The 22336-nt window shown below is 46.2% G+C and overlaps 1 protein-coding gene across 1 annotated transcript in view; it reads left to right on the top strand.

Moving 5' to 3' along the window:
• Positions 1 to 557: 557 nt before the first annotated feature.
• The window catches only part of Anxa2 (annexin A2), a 36742-nt gene continuing 14963 nt past the window's right edge, over positions 558 to 22336 (top strand). The window contains exons 1-4 of the mRNA XM_052187907.1: positions 558 to 651; positions 9700 to 9760; positions 13104 to 13203; positions 21310 to 21404. Of these exons, the coding sequence (XP_052043867.1) occupies positions 9713 to 9760; positions 13104 to 13203; positions 21310 to 21404 (243 nt within the window). The 5' untranslated portion in view covers positions 558 to 651; positions 9700 to 9712. The remainder of the gene's footprint in view (positions 652 to 9699; positions 9761 to 13103; positions 13204 to 21309; positions 21405 to 22336) is intronic.

The following is a 22336-nucleotide window of genomic DNA, read 5'->3' as shown; positions in this document are numbered from 1 at the left end:
ATGGGATGTGGGGTGTATGCAGCGCTGAAGTACTGCTGTCTGAGGGAAGGAGGCGCCTTCTGGCCTCACCTCTTGGTCTCCCTAGCTGGTTGGAGGCCTCCCTGCTTTAGTTTACAAGAGAAGCCTGTGTAGGGCAGGACCAAGCGAGCAGCCCTTCCCACACTCCTCCAGCTGGTGACCAGAGGTTAAGCTAATATGTTTGCAGCCGGTCATGGAGAACTGGGTGCCAACAGCCCAGCTCAGAAGAATCCAAATATATGTGCCTTGAAACAGTTCTACCCTTCATTACCTTGCTGACTAGAAGCCTAAAAGCAAAAGAAGTGAATTGGGCCAGCCAGGCAGCTGAAATCTTAACAACCCAGAGCCAGCCTGAGCACTGGGCCCCGTACCCTAGGAGAAAGGGGTTTGGGGCAGGGGGGATGGGCGGGTGCTTGTAGGGCTTGGGGAGGTGGTGGAGCTGTCACGTAGGGCAGGACTGGGCTTGGGCCGCCAAGTTGGGTGAGTCACCCAGCAGGGTGGGAACAGGGTGGGGAGGGAGGGGAGGCGGGGCGGCCTGGCGCTGGGAGGATGGGGCGGATATAAAAGCCCCACCCAGCCCAGCCGGGCCGCTCGGCTTCTAGGAAGGCTCTCAGAAGTAGGTGCCCGGCCCAGGTAAGCGGGGCGCGGCTCAGCTGCCCGCTATGGCCTCAGGGATGCAGTGCTAAACGGGGAGCGGGCAGGCTCCGGCCATGGGGACCCCGGGAGGCACGGAGAGGGATCGGCCCCACCCGGTGATCTGCGGGCCCTGCAACAGAGTTGCAAAGTGTCCCGCGCGTGACAGTGCTCGTTGCATGCCACTCTCCGGAGGGTTCAGGGCGCAGGGTATGTGTGTGTGTGTGGGGGGGAGGGGGGTCGGCGTGCTTCCCCTTGAGGTTTCCTCGGAATCGGGGAGACCTTGTGTGGGGCGGGGAGCCGAGGGGGCGGCATTCCAGACGTGCCAGATGCCAGGAGGGGGACTGGGTGTGGCCGCTGGGGAGCCTCCAGCCCAGCAGTGAGAAGTCTGTGGACTTTCCCCCTCCGCCTTCCGCACTGCGTTCTCTCACTCTGGACCGTAACTTCTGCAATTTCAGGTGAATTTCCTTGCAACTGAGGGACGAGTCTTTGTGAAGTCAGAGCGGGGTACCTGGGGGAGGCCCGGGAGGTACCAGAACCTCAAGTCTCAAGTACCGGGTGTCTTTCTTTACCCATAAAACAATCTCAGTTCAGTCTTTGTCCTGAACTCTAGATCCTCTGCTAGGTCATCGACCACAGACGTCATTCCTTTTGGGGGGTTTGCAGCTCGTCTAGAAAGTGTGCAGAAGGAAGTGTCCCCCGGTGGCTGTAGGGAACGTTGCCTTGACTGCGGCTATTGCCACGGAGTCAGTTGAAAAGGGTCTATAGAAAAGGGCGTGGTCCCTGGGCGGCTGGTTCCAAAGCTGGCGCGGAGGGCTGTGGTTCGAGAAGTTTCTTTATCTATGAAAGTGGTTTCCGAACTCTATTGTTCGTAGCGCAACTCACACTGAGTTATTAAGGGTTTCTGAAAACAAGTTCATTCAAAAATGGCTAAGTAAAACACACTGAAAACAGTGTCATACAAATGTAAAAACAGAGCAAAGCCAACAAAATAATTTGTTACTTGAGACATAACCATAATCTCAACACTCAGAAGACTGAGGCAGCAAGAACCCTTTTGAATCCAGCCTGAGCTACATAGTAAGTGAGACGTGTGTGTGTGTGTGTGTGTGTGTGTTTTGGGGGGGGGGTCAGGGAACCTAACCACCACCAACAACAACAAAAACAAAAACCAAGAGCTGAAGATTGTGATCAAACTTATTGGTAGAGTACCATATTTGAACTTCGTTCCCGGAACTGGACGGAGCTATTCATGTGTGTACTAGTATAACATACTCAACTCCAGTCCTTAAGAGCAACCATAAACTCTTGGAATCCAAGGTCCTCAGCCTGAAACACTCAGAAGTATAATTAGGTGGGTCTGCAACTTGGACTGGGGAAGCCACTCCCCTGCCCCACCCCAACAAAGCTATAGAATGTGTTTGGAATCCCAAGCTAGCAACAGGGGAAAAAATTAATTTGCACTGTTTCTGAGTTCGGCCTGAAGGCAGGGGCGCGGAATGCAAACCAGGGGTGAGGGGTGATCTGCGGCTAGGAAGAATAAATCACTGATGTGGGGTTCAGGTTTTCCCCCCTTAGTATTAAAGATAGTCTTGATCAAATCAAGTCAATTGGAAACCCTTCTCCCATTTCTGTTTCCTGCATTCCTTCCACTGTCTTGCAGCCCGTGTCCCTTGACCTGTTAGGTTTGGAGAGTTACAGTCCCACCCACTTCCTCCTCAGAGTGTGAAGCACTCAGCCTAAGTCTGTGGATCTGAGTCAGGGAACTTGGAGACAGCAGAGGAGACCAGGGCAGAGCCCTGTCCTCTTCCTCTCTCCAAAGTACACAGCTGATCTTAAACCCAAGGCTTTCTCCAGAAGCACCCATCACCATCACGTCTGCTGCAGCAGGGGTAACCCACTAGGTACATCTCTCTGTTGCGGGTTTCCTGTTTGGTGTGCTAGAGGCTCAGGAAGTTTGACTAACTAGCCAGGCAGCCCTTGAGACTTTGACAGAGCGCTTGGAAGGGTGCCTCAACGTTTCACATCCTGTGTCTTTGAGCTATTAAAATACCCTATTGATTGGCATTAGGCAGGCAGTCTTGGTCGTTGGCGTCCTGGCTAATTTCTGACTTAAGTAGTTTTCCTGGCAAGGCAGGCACTCTTCTAAATTGCTATTGATTTTTGAAGACTGTGGTTTCTCCCTGTACCTTTGGGCCTAGATTAAATATGTGTGAGCATTTATGGGAATTTTTGCTCCAACTCTTGGCTTGTAGGGGGACCTGTTTCATTCAGCGAAGGTGGTTGTGTTACAAAAGGAGAACCAGGCACTATGGGCCATTTGTTTTACAAGCTATCTTGTAGGTATCCACTATGTCCTAGTCACAGTTAATGGTACTGAGAATACAGCAGTGGACTGGACACACATATACATGAATATGCACACAATGTGCACATGTACACACACTCACACATCCTTACTTTTTAGATGTTGAACCTATTGGGGAAAGAAAAAAAAGAAAAGATAAGTGAATTGATTGGGCAGATAGCAATTTGATTTCGACATTTTATATTTTCCTCAAATTAATATTCACTCCCAAACCTAGATGGGGCTCCTTTCCTGGCTTCTACCCAGTTTTTTTTTTTTGTTTTTTTTTTTTTAATAGAACTGGGCTTGGAGCTGAGATTATCCCAAAGAAGTGTATACAGTCCCTGGGTTTGCCCTGTCCTTTGCAGTCAACTGTGACACTTGAGTAGAAATTGCTTGTTCTCTTTTTCTGTACCTACAAATAATTCCCCAGGCCACACCCTTCTCTAGCTGTGGGCCACGAGAGAGGAAATTCCAGGCCTTAACAGAAATTCTTTCCACCCATTCACAGTCTGGCGTGGTTTTCCTTTTGTCACCAGAGGCAGTGCCCACCCCTGTTGTTGAGGGGACTTGTGATTCTGGGTGGGTCCACTGCTAAGCTCTCCAGATGTTCCCATCAGGGTGCACACTGAAGGCTGTAAGTGATCTGAGCTCACATCTTCTTAGGACACCCGTCTGCAGCACTGGAGCTGTCTCCTTCTGATCCCAGACTTGATGTGGACACTCTGACCGCAGGAATGACATGGAACCATTTGTGTGTGCCCTTTGTCTCCTGGCCACACCCAGGGGACACTCACAGCTAGAAGGAGTCACAAGGCCACGTGGATCTCCGTGGAGATGGGGCTTGGTACAAGCCGCTTATCACAAATGGGAAGAGGCTGCTGCCCTGAGATGAGCTGCCAGGCTACCTGAAGATGTTTAGGGGCTGGGAATGGGGCTCCCAGGTCTGACGGGGTGGAATTGGGCCTGGATTTTAAACATGCAGTCCTAGGTAGAGAACAGAAATTGAAAAAGGAAACTATTTTGGAAACGACAAAGTAGACCTAAAACAGGAATACCCAGTGTGTGAACCACCTACTATAATGCCAGGTACCGTCAGACCTCTGAGTCAGGAAGAAAGAGTACGTCACAAGTGCCATGGCTGCACAGTGTGGAAGGTGTCCTCTATACACTCAACTCTGGCATGGCAGGAGATCTGGGCAAGGTGACATCATTGTGATTGCCTATGACTTAAAGTCTCACTTAAGTGCCTACTGATCAAGATGGAGTGCTCCTGGTGGAGGAGCAGATAGTACTGGGCATGCTGAGAGAAGAGTTAGTAACCTAGCCTGCTTTATGTGGGGGCATGTGTGTGTGTGCATGCGTGTGCATGTGTGTGCCTGTGCAAAGATGGTATTGAAAGACTGATAGTGTTGCTGAGTGGGTAGAGTACTTGCCTGACAGGCACAAGCCCTGGATTCCATCCCCAGCACCACCTTAAACTGGGAGGTGGGAAGTTCAAGATCGCCCTCAGCTACATAATGAGTTTGAGTCTAGCCTGTGCTACAGGAGAGACCTTGTCTAAAGACAGAGAAGGGGAGGAGGAGGGAGAGAAGAAACCACAGACTTCAAGGGAGGGAGGGAGGTTCAGGGTGTGGTGGATTCTCTCGAGCTTGGACTTTTCCCTGGCAGCTAAGCCCTGTTGTAAGCCGAATGTGTGGGCCATCAGACACCGAGACTGGATTAATGCTAGGGCTTCGTCTCCCAAGCTGGAACGCCTTTCTTCCTCGATGGTCTCTTTCCACCCACTCCAACTCTATCAGCTCCCAAGGCAACGTGGCAGTGTGTATGGCGAGCAAACAAATATTGATTCAGATCAGCCAGAGGGACAGCAAAGCGCTGTAGAGGCCTCTTCTGAGTCTGATCAAGGCCATGGGCAGAATTCCAGGAGTCCTGGGGCTTAACTTGGCCCTGTGATTCAAGCATTAATCAGAACCATAAAACTAAGGGGGAAAGTATGTGCCTTCAAGAAGGTTCTGTTAACCAGAGATGATTTAATGGGGTGAAGGGTGGGGTACAGTGGGAATTCCCTCTCCCATCATTCACGCATTTTTTTCTTGTTTAAAACCCCAGTGTGGTGCCCAGGACCTACAGTGAGGGCCGTGGTGGGGAAACCCAGCCTCCACATTCCCACCCCCACCCATTTCAACTTTAAAATCCTGGTTTGAGGTCATTCCATTCCCTGACTGATTCATCGTGGTGGTTGCTAGGCATCTGTTTGGGGGTAACCCAACAACAGACTTGTCTTTTTAACTACTCTCCAAGTAGGTGTGTCTCTGAAACTGCCAGGTTGGAGTCTCTACAAACCAGCCCCGTCAAGCTCTTGGGTTTGGTTGGTTTTTTATTTTATTTTTTTCCAAATTAATAGCTGGGCTTCGTGGAACTAGCATTTTTTCACTCCGTGAATCTTACTTTTACCTTTCCCAGTGTTGCCTGTGAGATTCTTTCTCTCAGGCTTTTTGAAAGCATCTGTTTGGCTTTCCTTTTGCAGGGGAGAGGTTATACCTTTTGGTTATTGTTGTAACTGTGGTTTTTAGAACAAAACAATAAAATGTAATAAGATCTAGATATTAGTTGTTGTTTTTAAAAGACAAACGTATAAATTATTTGTAAAACAGATTGTCTGTTACATGCAAATGACTGACTCCACAGATTGTGTTACTGCCAAGCTTTGCCCCCTGAGAGCCTTGAGCCATCAGGTTAAGTCTCATTTATTAATATTTTCAAGGCCACAGGAGACACTCTGTTCCTTTCATTTAGGGAGGACCTGAGGCGGGCCTGTTTTCCCCACCAGTGGGGGCTGGGCAGAGCCACTTCAGATTGACTGGAGGAGTGTGTAGCTTTCCGTCTGCCAGGACTTGGCTGGTTTATTTTCTTAAACAAAAACGCCTGCCTGAGAAAGGGCTGTTTTCACAGTGTAGCCAGGTCCCAGCCTGCTTAGCTTAGTGTTCATTAACAGATGGCTCACCAGATAGCTCTTTCTGGTATGCAGGTTGAAACTTGTTGGTCAGCTGGGTGAGGATGAGGTGCTGGGAAGAGAGATGCACTTCTGGGGAGCTGACTGCCAGAGGGGAGGGCGGCTGTATCTGCCATTAGGGCGCCCTGAGTTTTACATTTTGGAGGAACTAGGAGTTATTTCAGGGAGGGTCTTCTCATGTGGAATGTCGACTTTTTTCCCCTTTAAGACAAGGTCTCATGTAGCTTAGGTTAGCCCCAAACTCAATATGTAGCCAAGGATAAAATTCTCTTCCTCCCTGCTCCACGTTCCAAGAGCTGAGCTTACAGGCGTGGCTCTCCACACGTGGCTTTTGTGGATCTCCTTAAGTCTCGAGTTTTGGTGGATGGGTAAATAAGAACTGGTGCGGGTCTAGTCACTGGCCCTCCCACCTTCCACCGTCCTGTCAACCAAACGTATTCATTCGATCCTTGGGTTTGGGGTCACCTCACGGATATGGTTTCCTAACACACTTGTCCCTTTGTTTTCCTGAGATGAGGTTTATATGCTGAGGCATGCATTCCTCTACAGGGCCCTACCATCTCCATCCTCTGGCTAGTGACTCACGCCTCTCAGCCTACATATAGAGGGCTCACCATTACACCCTCTGCTTCCTAGATCGTTGAGATGTTAAAGCTCTGTGGAAGAGCCCTCGGGGCCTAAAGGGCAAAGGCAAGGGACTCAAAGGTCCCCTCCTACCAACCATGGCTAGTCTCTCAAGTGTCTCCCATACAAGTGGTTTATTCCTTACTTTTCTGGTTCCTGTGACCAAATACCTAACTACAAGCACCCTGAAGGGGGAGGGGCTTATTTCAGCTTACAGTTGGAGTATACTGTACTGTTACACTATAACAGCTTACAGTTGGAGTATACTGTACTGTTACACTATAACAGCTTACAGTTGGAGTATACTGTACTGTTACACTATAACAGCTGGGAAGGCATGGAGGCAGGAGCTTGAGACGGTCACATGGCACACACACAGGCCGGAAGCACAGAGAGATGAATGCTGAAGCTCAGGGTACTGTCTTCAGGGTTTTTGTTTGTTTTGTTTTGTATGTAGTCTATGTCAGAAGCTCACTACACAGTACCACCCCTATTTAAGATGGGTCTTCCCATTCTAATGACCCTATACTAGGAAATCCCTCACAGAAGCATCCAGGGGTGTGTTTCCATGGTAAATGTGAATCTACTCATTTTCCACGTCAGATGGAAAGCTGAGGTTGAGAATTCTTCATCTCTTCAGTGCGCTGGCAGCGCCTGTTTATCCTGAGTTTGTGGGGGACCTGATCATTACCAGGGTCTAGAGATTTTACCTGCACTGCAAAGGCCTTCCCTGACCTGAGGAGTTGCAAAACACTGACCCATTCTTAATAATCAAAGTAAAGTTCTAGCAATCATAGTAAGAAGCAAGTCCACTGTTTCTTCTAGCAAGTTTCCTGTTCTGAGAAACTGCACAGCCTGGGGATGAAGTGAAGGAGCAATGGCTGTATTTTATTTCTAAGCTAAAATAGGGTTGCCATTAAACTTGCATGAGGTAGGAAATATTTATGGGTATAGGCACTTACATACTGCTTGTCAGTCTCTGTGACTTTGGGGGGTTATGATATTTTTGGATTTTTTTTTTGGTACAGAATGCTTGTGATATTAAGGTGACATATTAAAAACTCCTTTTAAGGTCATGTTTAGGGGCTGGAGGGATGGCTAAATAGTAAAGAGTGCTTGCTACGCAATGAGGACCAAACTTCAAATCTCAGCACAAAGGGGGCTCTCTCATTTAACTGGACCAGCGAGCGATCTTACTCCAGAGATCTCCTGTCTGCCTCTTGGAACACTGGGATCACAGGTGGACTGTCTATCCACCTGGCTTTTAGGTGACTAGGGATCTGAACTCTGCTCCTTACACCTGTGTGGTCAGCCCTTGATCCTCTGAGCATCTCTCCAGCTCATGACACCCCGTTGTAAGGGGGAGGGGACAAGGGTGGGAATGACAGGAGCCAGAAAGTAAACCAATTTGCTACAGACGAACCCAAGGCAAGCAGCACTTTTTGAGTGCTAAATCTTTTGCAGGGGAATGGATAGAGGGAGGTGTGACTGGCTCCTGATGCTGATCTCGGAAGGCTGTGCTCTGTTGGAGTTAGAGGAAGCGTCGGCCTTGATTTCTAACTATCTGACAAGATCAGATAGGGAGATTGAGTTGGTAACAGCAGGGAGGAGCGACTTCATGAAGGAACAGATAATTATAAATGCTGGCACAGAAAGCAAGATTTGTGGGGATCCCCCAAAATCCCCCTTATTTGTCCTCTCAGGGTGTTGGGATGTGGGAGAAGAATTAACAGCAACAGAGAGTGTAAAGTAGTATATTGGATTGTCTTTGATCTGCGCGGCACTTGGGGGAGGGCTCCCCGTGGGCAGCTGTCCAAGGAGGAGCGGCACTCAGAGATGAGCAGACAGCTCAGCTCGGAAGAACAATTCAATAAAACCTTGCTGTGCTGTGTGGCTGAAATCGCCTGGACAGCAGAGCTGGGGGTGGGGTGGGGTGTGCTCTGCTAAGGAAGATGTTAACTTGTCTGAATAGGCTCCGGAAAAAGGCTTTTGGGGCCGAGATTGGACTGTGGCTTTCTGGAATTCTTTTAGACCAGCACCAATATGCAGGTTGCTAGTTTCAGTTTATTCGGATGTAGACACGGAATGTGAGCTGCATATACGATTTTCTAGTAGTCACATTATACTACAACAGCAATAACAACAACAACAACAGCAACAACAACAAAACGGTCTGGTGAGATGGCTTTGCAAGGAAAAGACACTTGCCACCAAGCCTGAGGACCTGAGTCCAGTGTTTGCTTGCAATCCACGTGATGAACCAACCACAGGTTGTCCTCTGACCTCCACGTGTATGCCATGACATGCACCTGTGCACACACATAAATAAAAAACATTATTATTAATAATAGTGGTAGTATGGAGAGAGCTTAGAGGTTAAGGACTCTTGTTTTTCTTGCTGAGGATCTGAGTTCAGTTCCCAGCACCCACATCAGTGGACCACAGTTGCCTGAACTCCAGCCCCAAGGAAGACATCAACCTCTTCTGGCTTCTCCAGGCACTTGCACTTCCGAATGAGTGCCATTGATAAGTGTGTGTACATACCACCCCATAACACACACACATACACACACACACACACACACACAGCTCCAACTGTATCTCTGCCCTGACCTTGGCAACCATGCATCTCCGTCTCCATAGAGCTGCCTCTTCTAGAATGCCCTGTACCTGGAATCAGCCTGGAAAGAGTCACGTTACTCTGCGATGTGCATTTAAAGTTCCTCGGAGTCTTCTGTTCTCTGTTTGAACAAGTGGTGTTCACCATGGGGAGCTTTTAGGTTTTGCATTCATTCGCATACCAGAATTTGCCAGGTCCTGTTTAACCAGAACAAGAGACAGACCAGCTTTGTAATCCATCCCCAACCTAAGGCACTCATCTCTAAGTATCTTTACACTTTAATTTTCTCAATGGTAAGATACAGAATTGCCTGCTTGAGAAAAGTACTTGCTTTAACAGCCTCAGATGCAATGGTCCAAGAAGACGTTAGTGTGATGAATTGCTGTGCTTCAGGGGAAAGAAGGCTTTTTTTTATAAAGACTGTGTTATTTTTTTTTTCAGCTGTTTTTTCAAAATGTCTACTGTCCATGAAATCCTGTGCAAGCTCAGCTTGGAGGGCGATGTAAGTGTCTAATCTCTCACTTTGTGTGGTTTTTGCAAATTGGACATCTGTTGGACTGTATTACAATCTTGTTGTATACACAAAGAAAATGGGGCCATAATTCAGTCATTATTAAGTATCTCCCCAGTGACTGGGTTCCTAGCAGTTTTATTTGAAATAAATGTCATGGTGCTAAAACCTTTTTTGGCACCGAATGAGACTTGGACAGTGTCCTTTGCAAGGAAATGGCTGGAACTGCATTTTTTGGACTTACTACTTTGATGACATACTAGTTTTTAATGTCAACACTTGATGCTCCATTTATCATAAACTTCAACCATGTCAAAAAACAATTCTCATGTCTTTTTCTTAAAATATCTGCAATATTCTAGGCAAATGGATTATTATTATTATTATTATTATCCTACTGAGTTCAGTCAGTGCTGCCCATATGTTTATGGGTCTTTATCTACTGGACTATGGAACCTACCATGGCCATGTCCCCAAAGAAAAGCGACTCTCTCAAAGCAACCATCAACTATGATAGTTCCTCAGTCAGAGTGGGCCCAGAAACCTTGGCTTTTCTGTTTTTAATCTAGCACCTGGGAAATCTTTTCTCTAAAATAAACCAGAATGTATATTTTTAAAAAAACTGAATTATGTCATTAATCATAGGGGATCTTGTTTTTCTTTTGTTTATCAGGGAGCTCAGAATTAAAATTTGTCTTTTAAAGAACCACTCAGAAGACAGGTGACAACTCAGGTCATGTGTCCAAGATCCTCTGTGTTGTCTGTGGCACCTGCTCTCATAATGTGCAAATGAATGGGCCTGTTCAAACACAGACTGTATAGAACATTAAAGCTTCTGTTGTTCCCTCATTTCAATTTTTCCTCTTCTTGGAACAAGGCCTGCTGTTAGGGCCTAGACAAGTCTTGCCGTTATGTAATTTGCTTCTCCAATGGATTTTATCTAATGTCTTTGATAATGAAATTGCTCTTGGTATCAGGTTTCCTGAGAGGTGGCTGTGGCGATGGTCAGGTTGGTAAGTACCTGCCTAGCTTAGCTTGTGTGAGCCATAGGCTCCACCCACAACACTGCACCAACCAGGCATGGTGGCACACATCTATAATCTCAGCTTTGGGACATAGAGGCAGGAGGATTAAAAATTCTAAGTTATCCTTGGCTATCTATCAAGTTTGAGGCTGCCCTGGACTACATGAAACCCTTTTTAAAAAGTTTCGTGAGAGAGCTTCTCTTGAAGTTCCTCTGCCCTAGGAGTATGTGCTTCCCTGTGTAGAGAGACAGGACTAAACCAGCTAAAGTAGAAAACGTCCCATATTGCCCAATATTTTAAGGGAAGGAAAGATCACCTAATAACGTAATTTCAGACAAGTAAGTTTTATAGACATTTGGTTATCCATTTCTTTATGTTTCTAGAAATACAGCAGAACCACACCCACCTTTCACCCACTCACTGATGTGATGACAGCACGTCATCTGATCAGAAAAGCCAAGTGTGGTGTGGTGCATGGCCAGCTGCCTGCCCTTGCCAATAGGTTACTGGTGGCCCTGTTAGGAAGGAGAACATTTGCAGAAAGCACTTTGCTTGAAATGTCTTTCATGTATGCTGTATCACGTCATCATCTCCCTGGAATGCTCCCCTGCCTGAGCCACTGGTGTCCAGACCACACCCAGGAGAGTTATGGAGGGGACCCACCTTAAAATTGAACACTTACTTAAAATACTAGGAGAATTATTTTTCTAACTCAATTACCTCATTTTTGAGCATGAACTGTTGGTGTGCTGGGTTACACAGGACAATTGATCAACTGATCAGTTGAAGGAAAGAGAGCCAATACAGGATGGATTTAGACCTCTCAGCAGCAGGGGGTCAGCCTCTCAAGGGCTGAGCGCTGACAACTTCCAGGAAGCTCTTTTTTTATTGTTACACGAAAGGGGGCACCTTTAGGAAGTCAATTTCTAAATACCAAAACGTATCTGATTTAGGGGCTGTCTTGAAAGACCTCTCACATAAACAATCCTTAGCCATACGGAGACTTCCTGTTTGCCAGGCATGCCCCAAAGGCTCTGAGAGTCCTTCAAAAGAATAGTCCTATGAAATCTCAGACAAGAATCACTGGCAAAAGGCTCCTTCAACGCCTAGGTGCTGTCATTCCAGATTCAGGCCAGATGTAATGGTTCTGTTAAAATTCTGCTGTGGTGAACATTGTAGATGGTAATGTTATGTTATGAGGTTGGGCATGCCTGGAAATGAGGCAACTTGGCCAATGTGTTTGTGTTGTTTCAGAACTATAAATACAAACCAGATTTACCATTTGGCCCCAATTAACAGGTGTCTGACTCTGAACTTAGAGTCCTAGCTTATCCTGAGGTACTCTTGGGAATGTGACACTTTTATTTCGGGATCAGGGCCTCATGTATCCCAGGCTAACCTGAAACTTGCCATGGACCCAAGAATAACTTTGAACTTCTGATTCATCTGCCTCCACTCCCCAGTGCTGGAACTACGGTTCCCTGCTCATACACTGCTGGGGGTCAAACTCAAGGCTTCATGCCATTGGGGCACACACTCTACCAACTGACCCACATCCCCGGTCTCTCATTCATTGTTAAACGAGTGGGAATCTGGGCAGCACAGGCCGGTAGTGAATGCTCGGCAGTGCATACTCATCTTTCAGGCATTGCCACAGTTTGAACATAGTTCAAATTCTTGCTAGAGCGCTTTCTTTCTCTTCAGAAACTTGAATGGATACTCATCCTAGATCTCCAGCTTGGTGCCCTTTGCTTTGAAGCAACCATTACAAATAAAATGCAGAGCAGAGGCACATGTTCTAAACTAGTGGAGCCTTCAAAGGACAACTCTTGTAGAAACAAATACATTTTTCTTCATTTTTTCCTTTCTCTTTTTCTTTATTCCTCCCCCTCCTCCTCCTTTCTTCTTCTTTTGGATATAGTCTCATGTAGCCAAAGCAGGCTTTGAACTCATAATGTAGCATAGGATGCCTCTGAACTTCTGATCTTCCTGTCTCTACCTCCAGAGTGTTAGGATTATAGGTGTGGGCCACCAAGCCTAGTTTATGTGGTGCCAGGAGATAGGAGTCAGGACTTTGTTATGCAAGCTTTCCAGGTATTGAGCTGCATACCCAGTATCAAAGCGAACCTTCTTATATATATTTAAAAAGACATCAGGTATGTGGTGGCCTGTTGACACCTATTTACTTAGCATGAAAGAGGTTAGAATCATGAAGAGGAATGTTGAGTACAGAATCAGGTTTCAAAAGTGTTATTTCAGTGAGAGGGAATGCAGGGTGTTATTTGATTGTATCTGTGTTTTCATTTCAGCATTCTACACCCCCAAGTGTCTATGGGTCAGTCAAACCCTATACCAACTTCGACGCTGAGAGGGATGCTCTGAACATTGAGACAGCAATCAAGACCAAAGGTAGGCCATGCACCTTGTCCAGGCCTTCTCCTTGTCAGGGTGGACTTGAACTCATGATGGAGCTGAGTCACAACCACCTGTGATTCCAGATCCAGAGTATTGGATGCCTTCTCAGTCACCACACCACCACCACCACCACCACCACCACCACACACACACACACACACACACACACCATATGATCTACTTTCTTAAAACAATTCCTCTTTCACTATTGGGCACGCCTAGGTTCTGTGGTTTCTCCACATGCCTTTGCAGAGAATACCCTGCAAGTTGATAGTTAAGTCATTTGACAAAGATGGTGTCTTTTACAAGCTTTGCACAAAGGGTGCTTTTTATCCCTGCATGAGAAAGCTCTTAGCCTACTGGAATGTGAAGATTGCACAGATGAACTCTGGCCACAGCTGAAACTCACACATCAATAAAAATACTTCTAGGCCTTCCCCAAGTCAGCAGAAAAACAGTGTAGTTCTCTAAGCCAAGAAAGTCCTGAGGGCTGAGCCATGGGCCCCCACATTCCCGTGTGGGCAGGAGTGACTGACATCATCATCTTGGTGTCTTTACCAATATGTATTAAGTGCTCAACAGGATCAGATACTGCATTGAACTGTTCTGAAGCTTCCTGCTTAGCTGACCCTCAGATTGATTTCAGCTGTCATGTTGTGTCATTCCCGATTTACAATGGCACAACCGAGGGCTAGCTGATTAACATGCTTCATGTCTGTCGGCCTTGGTTCATACTTGGAGTTGGACATAGTTCTGTGACACAGCACCCAGCTGCTAGGATTAGATTCATTCCTTTGTCTGGACTTAGAGCATTTCTAGGCATGAAAACCAGTGTGCAGCCAGATCCTGCTGCCATCGGATACCCACCACAGCTGTGGTCCAGCACTAGTGGGGACATCTGTGTCTCTTTCCCTTCATCCCACCCAAACCCCGTCCCTTAGTGCTCCACTCAGTGACACTTACTTTTTGTGTCTGGTGGTTTTAGCGAGTAACAGTTTTCTTAAGTCTGTTCCTCTTTACAATATAATATTTAACATGTATTATTTTAAGGGTATTTTGCAGATATTAATCTATCAACATTGGCAATTTAATATGCTCATTTTAACATTTGTTCACCTTAAACTTCTCAGTTTGGCAGAAAAATGACAAATAAAATAGAGTATATTATGTTATTATGACAGTTACAATTTTTTTACTCAAAAAGGGAAAAAATCAAAGGCATTGGTAATTGAATTATGAAATTATGAGTTATTGATTCTCGTGCTTTCAATATATATCCTGTTTCTGTGCTTGCCAAATTGCCCGTGATGGTTCTGTATTGCCTTTCCAGACAGGAAACGGGGCTGGAGAGATGGCTGCAGTTAGGAACACTGACTGCTCTTCCAGAGGTCCTGAGTTCAATTCCCAGCAACCCCATGGTGGCTCACAACCATCTGTAATGGGATCCAGCGTTCTCTTCTGGGGTGTCTGTGATAGCTACAATGTACTTACATACATAAAATTAACAAATAATTCTTTTAAAAAATGCATGCCCCTGATATTTCACCACTTAGGTAGCACCACTTAGGTAGGGAGCTGACAGGAATCTTGAGTGACCGAGACACTCCTGAGGCCCTTCACCTAGATCAGGAGCTAGCTTTATCTTGACATCAAAGGAAACAGAGGTAAACCTTGAGTGTCCACAGAAACACCAACCAAGGGCAGAAGGATGGCTGCCTGTTCCCCGTGACCTTGCATCCGAGGCAGAGGTAGTGAGCTGGGCTCTTGCGGGCTAGTCAGAGTGAGGAGGGGAGGAGCTGGGAGCCCACTGCCTGGGACTGAATAATTGCTGTGAAATTTGAGGACTGGGTATGGGAGGAAGCTTAACTCCAGAACAGTTAGCAGGAAGAGCAGAGTGTGCAGAGATCTGGCTCTACCTCTAACTCCTCTCCACCCCTTCTCCCAGCAGCCATGAGAACTCACCTTTGGGCATTATGGCGGCTCTCTTTTAAATAGGACTTCCCTGCTGCTTCCTCTTCTAGCTTCTCCTATTCCACCCAGTGCCCCTAAGCCAGTGGTTCACAACCTGTATGTCATGACTCCCACAAGGGTCACATATCAGATATCCTGCGTATCAGATATTTACATTGTGATTCATAACAGTAGCAAATTACAGTTACAAAGCAGCAATGAGATGATTTTATTGTCTGGGGTCACCACAACATGAGAGACTGTATTAAAGGGTAGCAGCATCAGTAAGGTTGAGGACCGCCGCTAAACAGATAGTGCCCCCGACTTTGCTGCTCCAAAGCCATGCAGCTCTTTATCTGAGTCCCTAGCAGTTGCCAAGCATAGCTTTACTCCAATATCCTCCTTCCCCCCACTATCCCCAGGCATGGGCAGTGTGGCTCAGGCTAGCCCAAGCTTTCCATCTTCCCCCTGTCTTCCCATGACTCCCGATGTCTACAGCTGTGTAGGGCGGATCACCTCTGTGTCTGCTGGGTTTCCACTTCCTGCCTCCATTCTAATTCTTGTCACAATGTTATATTTACTAACTTCTAGATCTGTCTCTTTTTATGTGGTTTTATTTCTTAACCTTTTATTAATGCCCAGGACCATGAGATTGTGTGAGGAGATTAAAGACCCTCACATAGTATTCAAAAGTTGTACAGGTGTCAGAGCACAGAGGAAGCACAGATGCACTTCCGGGTCGGGGAGCAAAGGTTCATTACAGAGTCTGGGTGTTGCCGGAAAAGTGAATGGTCTCTGTGAGCTTTGCTCCACTTTCACCAGCTGAATTTAGCTCACTCTTGTGAGGCAACTTTGTTTCTAGTAGGAGGGGAGGGATAGTGAATGTATCTTCTTGCATCACCTAAACCCAGTGCATAGTTGCTTTGTGTTTACTCTCTGGCCCAAGGTGGACCGTGATACCTTATGTTAATTTATGTCTAGTTAGAAGCTGAGTTAAGTCATGCAAAAGTAGCAATATTGCTTAATTAACAAGAGGTTTCTAAGACTTGATCTGTAGGAGTCTCTTGGTCTAGATTGGCCTTGGGTTAAATATATACTATGGAGTGTTCAACACAGCTGGGGATGGTTTACCATATGGGTCCAAATAACTAGAAAGGAAAGTCAGCTAAATTAGAAAAGGATGAATCTCAACTCCATGAAATAGATGGTAATTAGCAACAGCACAGCCCTGGAGTTAGCGCTGGTGCCAATGAATCTGAGCAGCTTTGGCGTCTGCAGAGGGGAGGGCTGGGAGTTGCTCTTTTATTGCCAGTTTTGATTTGAGCAGTATTTGTGTTCTCCGGAAGGGTGAGCACCCCATCCCCACCCCTACTTCTTCATGAGCAAGCCCAACTATAGAAGTGAGTTTCTGCACTTCTTTTCTTTTACATTTTAAAATAGAACCACCTAAGATTCCCAGCAAGGCTGCAAGACCGCCCTCCTATGCACCAGAGAAGTGAGCCAGGACAAATCATTTTGGTTTCTTTTGCACACCTGCAGGTGAATGCAAGCAAGCAGCTGGGTGCAGCAGTTAAGGGAGTATATTCTCTTGAGAGTGCCAGGAGGCATACTGGCTGGGGAGCAGACCTTCTTTCTTGTAACATTGGGGTGTTGAGAAAAGAAAACTCTGCCTCTGTGGGGCACACCCTATGAAGAAGTCCTTTGTAACTCATTGGCCCAGGGCCATGTTGTTTGGCTAGAAGGGAAACTACTCACTCTTCCTTTTGCAGAGGCCTCTCTCTGGGGGTTCGGGGTCAATGCAAACCAATCCTCATCTGACAGCTGTTCTCAGAGTCAGACCCTGTTGAGCCTTAGACAGCTGCTTTAACCCCTGAGCACAGCTTTCCTGTCTAAGAGCATTGTCTGCATAGCTGTGTAGGAACCAGGTGGCTGTAAAGCACAGGGGAGGGAGTGCCCAGGGCTCTGCCATTCATTGCCGGCTTCATTGGCTGCCTCTCCTCAGCCTTTTCTTCTTTCTACTGAGGAGATCCAAAAACCAGTTTCACCCATGAACAGTGGCAGAAACCAGATTCTTATCTGGCATCTGCACAGTGGCTTGAGTGCAGGGTGAGCCTGCAGGTTTCTGTTACAGCTGGTCAGATGCTTCCTTTCCTGGTGCATGAGGCAGCTGGAGTACCAGGGCATAAAAAGATACTCACAATGTACACATGTTACTCCGTTTATGACTAGATTTACTTCTTTGTGTTTTCCTACTGGTTCTACATGGAATTTTAGAAACATACTAGATTATTCTATGAGAATGAGAAGGACGTTTTTCTTTGTCAGGGTCTCCTGTATTGCAGAATTTGCTGTGTAGCCACGGTTGCTATGTAGCTACGGTTGCTATGTAGCCATGGATGACTTTAGGTTTCTAATCCTCTGGCTTCCACCGCCCAAATGCTAGGATTACTGGGATGCACCATGGCACCCAGTTTTTGTGGCACTAGGTTCCAAACTCAGGACTTGCATGCTAGACAATTTTTCTACCTATGGAGCTATATCCCCAAGCCTAGGTTTCTAGATTACTAATGTATCCCATACCGATAACAAAGGAGACTAGGCCTTAGGTCCTAACTAAGAAACTTAGCCGAGGTGACATCAGAACAGAATGGGAATAGAAGTTTGATCTCTGGGCTAAAATGCCTTCTTGGGTGCTTAGCTGAACTAGGCTGTCCTTGAACTCTGTCTATGTCCCTCGACTGTACCACACCTGTCAGAGGCTTGACGCTCCCCAGAACCTACCCTGTGTATACAATTTCTGTGTCAACTGTCAGGGAGCTTCCATAGTTTACCTTGAAACTGCACTGTTGATCTCATGAAAGCTATTAGCAAACATGGCCTGGTCTTCTCCCTGCCCTGTGTTTTTGTAGGCCAATAATTGAATCCAGGCAGGGCTGGGTCTGGGTCTGAGAAGCCGAGCGAGAGACTTACCTCCTGTCATTCAGTCAGTCTTTTTGTGTTCTAGCAAAATAAGTCTTACAATGGTTCCTGTTTTGAATCTGGGAAAGCCAGGTACAGGGTGCAGGCAGCGTTCCCCAAGGTCATACAGGCCTGAGTCCCAGGTACCTTTCAGAATATCGCCTCCTCTGCAGAGACCTCCTGTATTCAGCACTTTCTCATCCCTGGGTCAAAATGCCCAACTAAAGCAGTTTAAAGAAGAGAGGGTTTGTTTTGGCTCACAGTAGGAGAGTATAGTACATCATAGCAGGGAAGGCATGACGGCAGGTAGTAAGTACATCATGGTGGGGAAGGCACAACTGCAGGAATGTATAGGAGAGCATAGTACATCATGGCGGGGAAGGCATGACGGCAGGTAGTAAGTACATCATGGCGGGAAAGGCACGACGGCAGGAATGTAAAGCCCAGCCACATGGCACCACAGGTGCAAGGTAGAGAGATGAATCCAAGTGTTCTCACTTTCTCCATTTTGTATAGTCCAGGACCCCAGCCCACAGGGATGGTGCTGCCCACACTTATAGTGGGTTTTTCCACCTCAGTCAACCCTACCTAGGTAACCCTTCACAGTCATGCTTAGAAGTTTGTCTCCTAGGTGATTTTAGATCCTGCCAAGTCGGTAATAATAACTAACACAGTAACCCTGGTTCCCTGGCCTAGTCCTCTCTGGCATACTTCAGACTCTATTGTAAAGACAGATGATTTCTTCTAAGCCAAAGATATCAAGATATCCGGCAACCCGAGCTGTAGCTCCCCACCCCCCCCCCCCCAACTGGATAAGGCAATTTTCCTTTTCTTTCCAACCAGACAGCTCCGCCCCTAGGCCTCTTGAGCCCTCATCAAACAGACGAAATCCTCTCTCTGTGCAGTCAGCATGTCTCTGGTGTTGTGAGTCAGCATCCTGTTCCAAATGGTTCTTGGTTCCTTGCCACGGACACTGGAGACACGCATTTTCCATGGAATGCAGGAGTCCAGAGCAGGCTAAGGATTTCTACCCGCAGAGAGGAGAGCAGGGGGCGGGCATTGTGGGTTTGGAGTCAACGCTTGAAACTTTTTAATGCTTGAAAGATATGGTGGGCTGCTGAGAAGAGCCAGCCCCCCAAAGTCACTGTCAGCCATGGAGCTCAGCTATCAGTCATGCAAAGACCTTCCTTAGGTCGACGCTACTTAGAACAACCGTGGGCCTTTACCGCGTCTTCAATTGGAATATTGAAACTGTGTAGGAGATTAGGTTAGCTGACCATCTTCATCTAAGGAAAACATGCTTAACTGCGACTGACCCTCTGCCCATGTGTCATTACATCTTGGGTCTTTGCCAGTCTTAGGCCGCTTCACTTCTGTAAAGTCTGAGTCTGTTTGATAACTTTTTACAAAGATCACCTGAGTGGAGCCCAGCGGGTAAGAATGCTTGCTGCCCTTGCAGAGGACCCAAGTTTGGTTCCTCATACCCATGCTGAGCTGTTCACAACCCCCTGTAGAGGCAGTGGGTCTGGAAGCTTTTATCTGGCCCATAGTTTCTTTAGATCCCAGACCCTTCCACCTAGCCAGTCCTTCCTTAAATGGTAGGAAGTGAGAAGTTAGAACTCAGGCCAGGGACGCAGAGCTGTATCCTCTAAGCTGCTTCTGGAGCTCAGCTTTGAAGACCTGCCCATCAATACTGACTATGATGACTGAGTGTTTGCCCCGCCTCCTTCATCTGCATTTAGGTTGCAGTGGCAAATGGCTGCTTGATCCCTGCAGCTTAGACCTATGCTGAATAGTTTTCCACAGGAACAAACTGCTTCACCCACTGGGACGGCAGGTCAAGGAGAAGCAACAGTGGTCTAAAGATAAAATCACCAGCACTGGACAGATGGGTCAGAGGTTAAGAGCACTGTTTGTTCTTCCAGAGGACCTGAGTTCAATTGCTAGCAACTATGTGGTGGCTCACAACCATCTATAATGAGATCTGGTGTTCTCTTCTGGATTAAGGGCATACACGAAGGCAGAATGATGTAAACATAATAAATAAGTCTTTAAAAAAAAAAGATAATATCTCCAATGGGTATTCTGCTGTTTTGGCCAGAACATTTTAAACCCTCTTTCTTTTAATTCTAACTTTCCAAATGCACACGAAGCATCATGATGCTTCCCCTGTCTAACTGTTCACTGCTTTGCCCCCAAACATCATAGTTCTGGGCTTCAAGTGCTTTGGGATGCCTCTGACTCTTCGTAAGACAAGATGTCTGTAAGCACCTTGTATGCTTAGAGCCTCTGGAATTACCTACCCAGTCATGGCAAAGGCTTTCCTTTTTATTAAGCAAAGTTCATAGTGAGGCTCTCTTGCTCCCCGAATCCTCAAAACTGAGCTTTTTTGAGTTAAATGACATGTGAGGAATATTTCTGATAGAAAATTGGAAACTTTCAGATACCATGAGCCTTGCTTATCTTTGTAAATACACATGTTCCAATTAAAATAGGTACTGAAACATTTGGATGGCACTTCGAAACTCCCAATTTAGATTTAATTTAGATTAAAGCACTTATTCTTTTTTAATACAGTTGTAAAATTGATTATTAAAGTCACCTATTGAAGATTGAAAGCACAGGATGTGTACTTTCCTTGTGAGACAATCTTGCCTTCAATAAGTGTGGTTCTATTAATCAATTAGCTATTAAAATATAACTGCCATATTAAGCCTGACTCATTTGTCATGACAGCTAGTATAATTATAAAAATTATACCTAGCCATTTATACAGTCATAATCTTGCAATAAATATAAATAATTGTCCCTATTAATTCATTTTGAAGGTTCTGTCTATTAATTCTCCAGCTAAGTGGCAATTTGGGGACCTTCATTTAAAATCCCCCTAAATCTTTGTTGTTCATTCGTCTGACTGCCAGAATTCCACACATGTACCTCCCACTGTTGATTTTGGAAACCAATTCATGAATAAAATAGCTTTTTAAGTACAACTATTTAAAGGGTTGAGGCCCAAGGTCCAAGGCTTTCTGGGGAAGAAGGTAATGAAGGCGTCTGTGTTTGGTTGGGAAGAGGGATGAGCTAGTCATGACATTCTAGTATTGAGCTTGGAAAAGAGTATATGGATTTCACTGTGTGAAAGTCTTCTAAAGTGTGTGGTGGGATAACTGTTCACAACTTGATTCTCTACAGGCGTGGATGAGGTCACCATTGTCAACATTCTGACTAACCGCAGCAATGTGCAGAGGCAGGACATTGCCTTCGCCTATCAGAGAAGAACCAAAAAGGTACTGGCATCTCAGCGCCGAGGGCAGGACTTGCTGAGTTAACGTTCTCAGTTCTCAGATATTTCCTGTTCTGTTCTTTTGTGTGTGTGTGTGTTTGTGTGTGTGTGTGTGGTATGTTTCCCTTGTTTGTGTTACCCTGTAGGCTGGCAGGCCCTAAAGGTTCCAGATGATTCTCCTGTCTTCAATTTCTGTCTTGTCATAGAAATGCTGGGGATACAGATGTGTGCTACCACATCTGGCTCTTTTACATCTAGCACCATTACCTGCTAAGCCGTTCCACACCCCTGCCCCTGTCCAATGTTACTTTTTCTTCTGTGAGTTGTGGACCTTCTTTAACCAAAAGGATCCTTCTAGAATTTTTGTATGTCCACAGGTTCCCTCTTTACACCCTTGTGAAAGTTGCTACTTACATAGGTACACACATGGAAGCTGGAACATCCTGAAACACACGAGGGAGACATTCTAGAATAGACCACAAGGAAGAGACGTAATGGTCCCACTAGTTATGTGCTGACTCTGTGTCAGGTTCTGTGCTTAGGTAACAGCTCACTTCCTCTCGTGGCTTCTCATGATTTTTCGCCAGATGCTGTGAACTTAGTTTTAGAATGGTTTCTTCCACTGGGCATGATTTCTAACATGTGCTTCTCATTTACACTGAAGGGCTGGGGAGACAGCTCAGTTGGTAAAGTGCTTGTACACGAGTATGAGGAGCTGAGTTTAACCCCCCTCCTCGCCCCAGCATCCCTGTTAAAAGAGCTAAACACACTGGCCTGTCACTGGAACCCCAGTGCTAGGGACTCTAGACAGGATTCCTGAGGCTCCTCGGCCAGTAAATTTAGCTGATTCAGAGAGCTCTAAATTCTGTGAGAGACCCTGTCCCAAAAGTTAGATGGAGCTCAACTGAGAGAGAAACACATATCAACTTCTGATCT

This window comes from Apodemus sylvaticus, chromosome 7 (assembly GCF_947179515.1).
Source record: "Apodemus sylvaticus chromosome 7, mApoSyl1.1, whole genome shotgun sequence".
Classification (NCBI taxonomy): domain Eukaryota; kingdom Metazoa; phylum Chordata; class Mammalia; order Rodentia; family Muridae; genus Apodemus; species Apodemus sylvaticus.
Note: the sequence above shows the minus strand (reverse complement) of the source record. Positions and strands in the feature narration are given on the sequence as shown.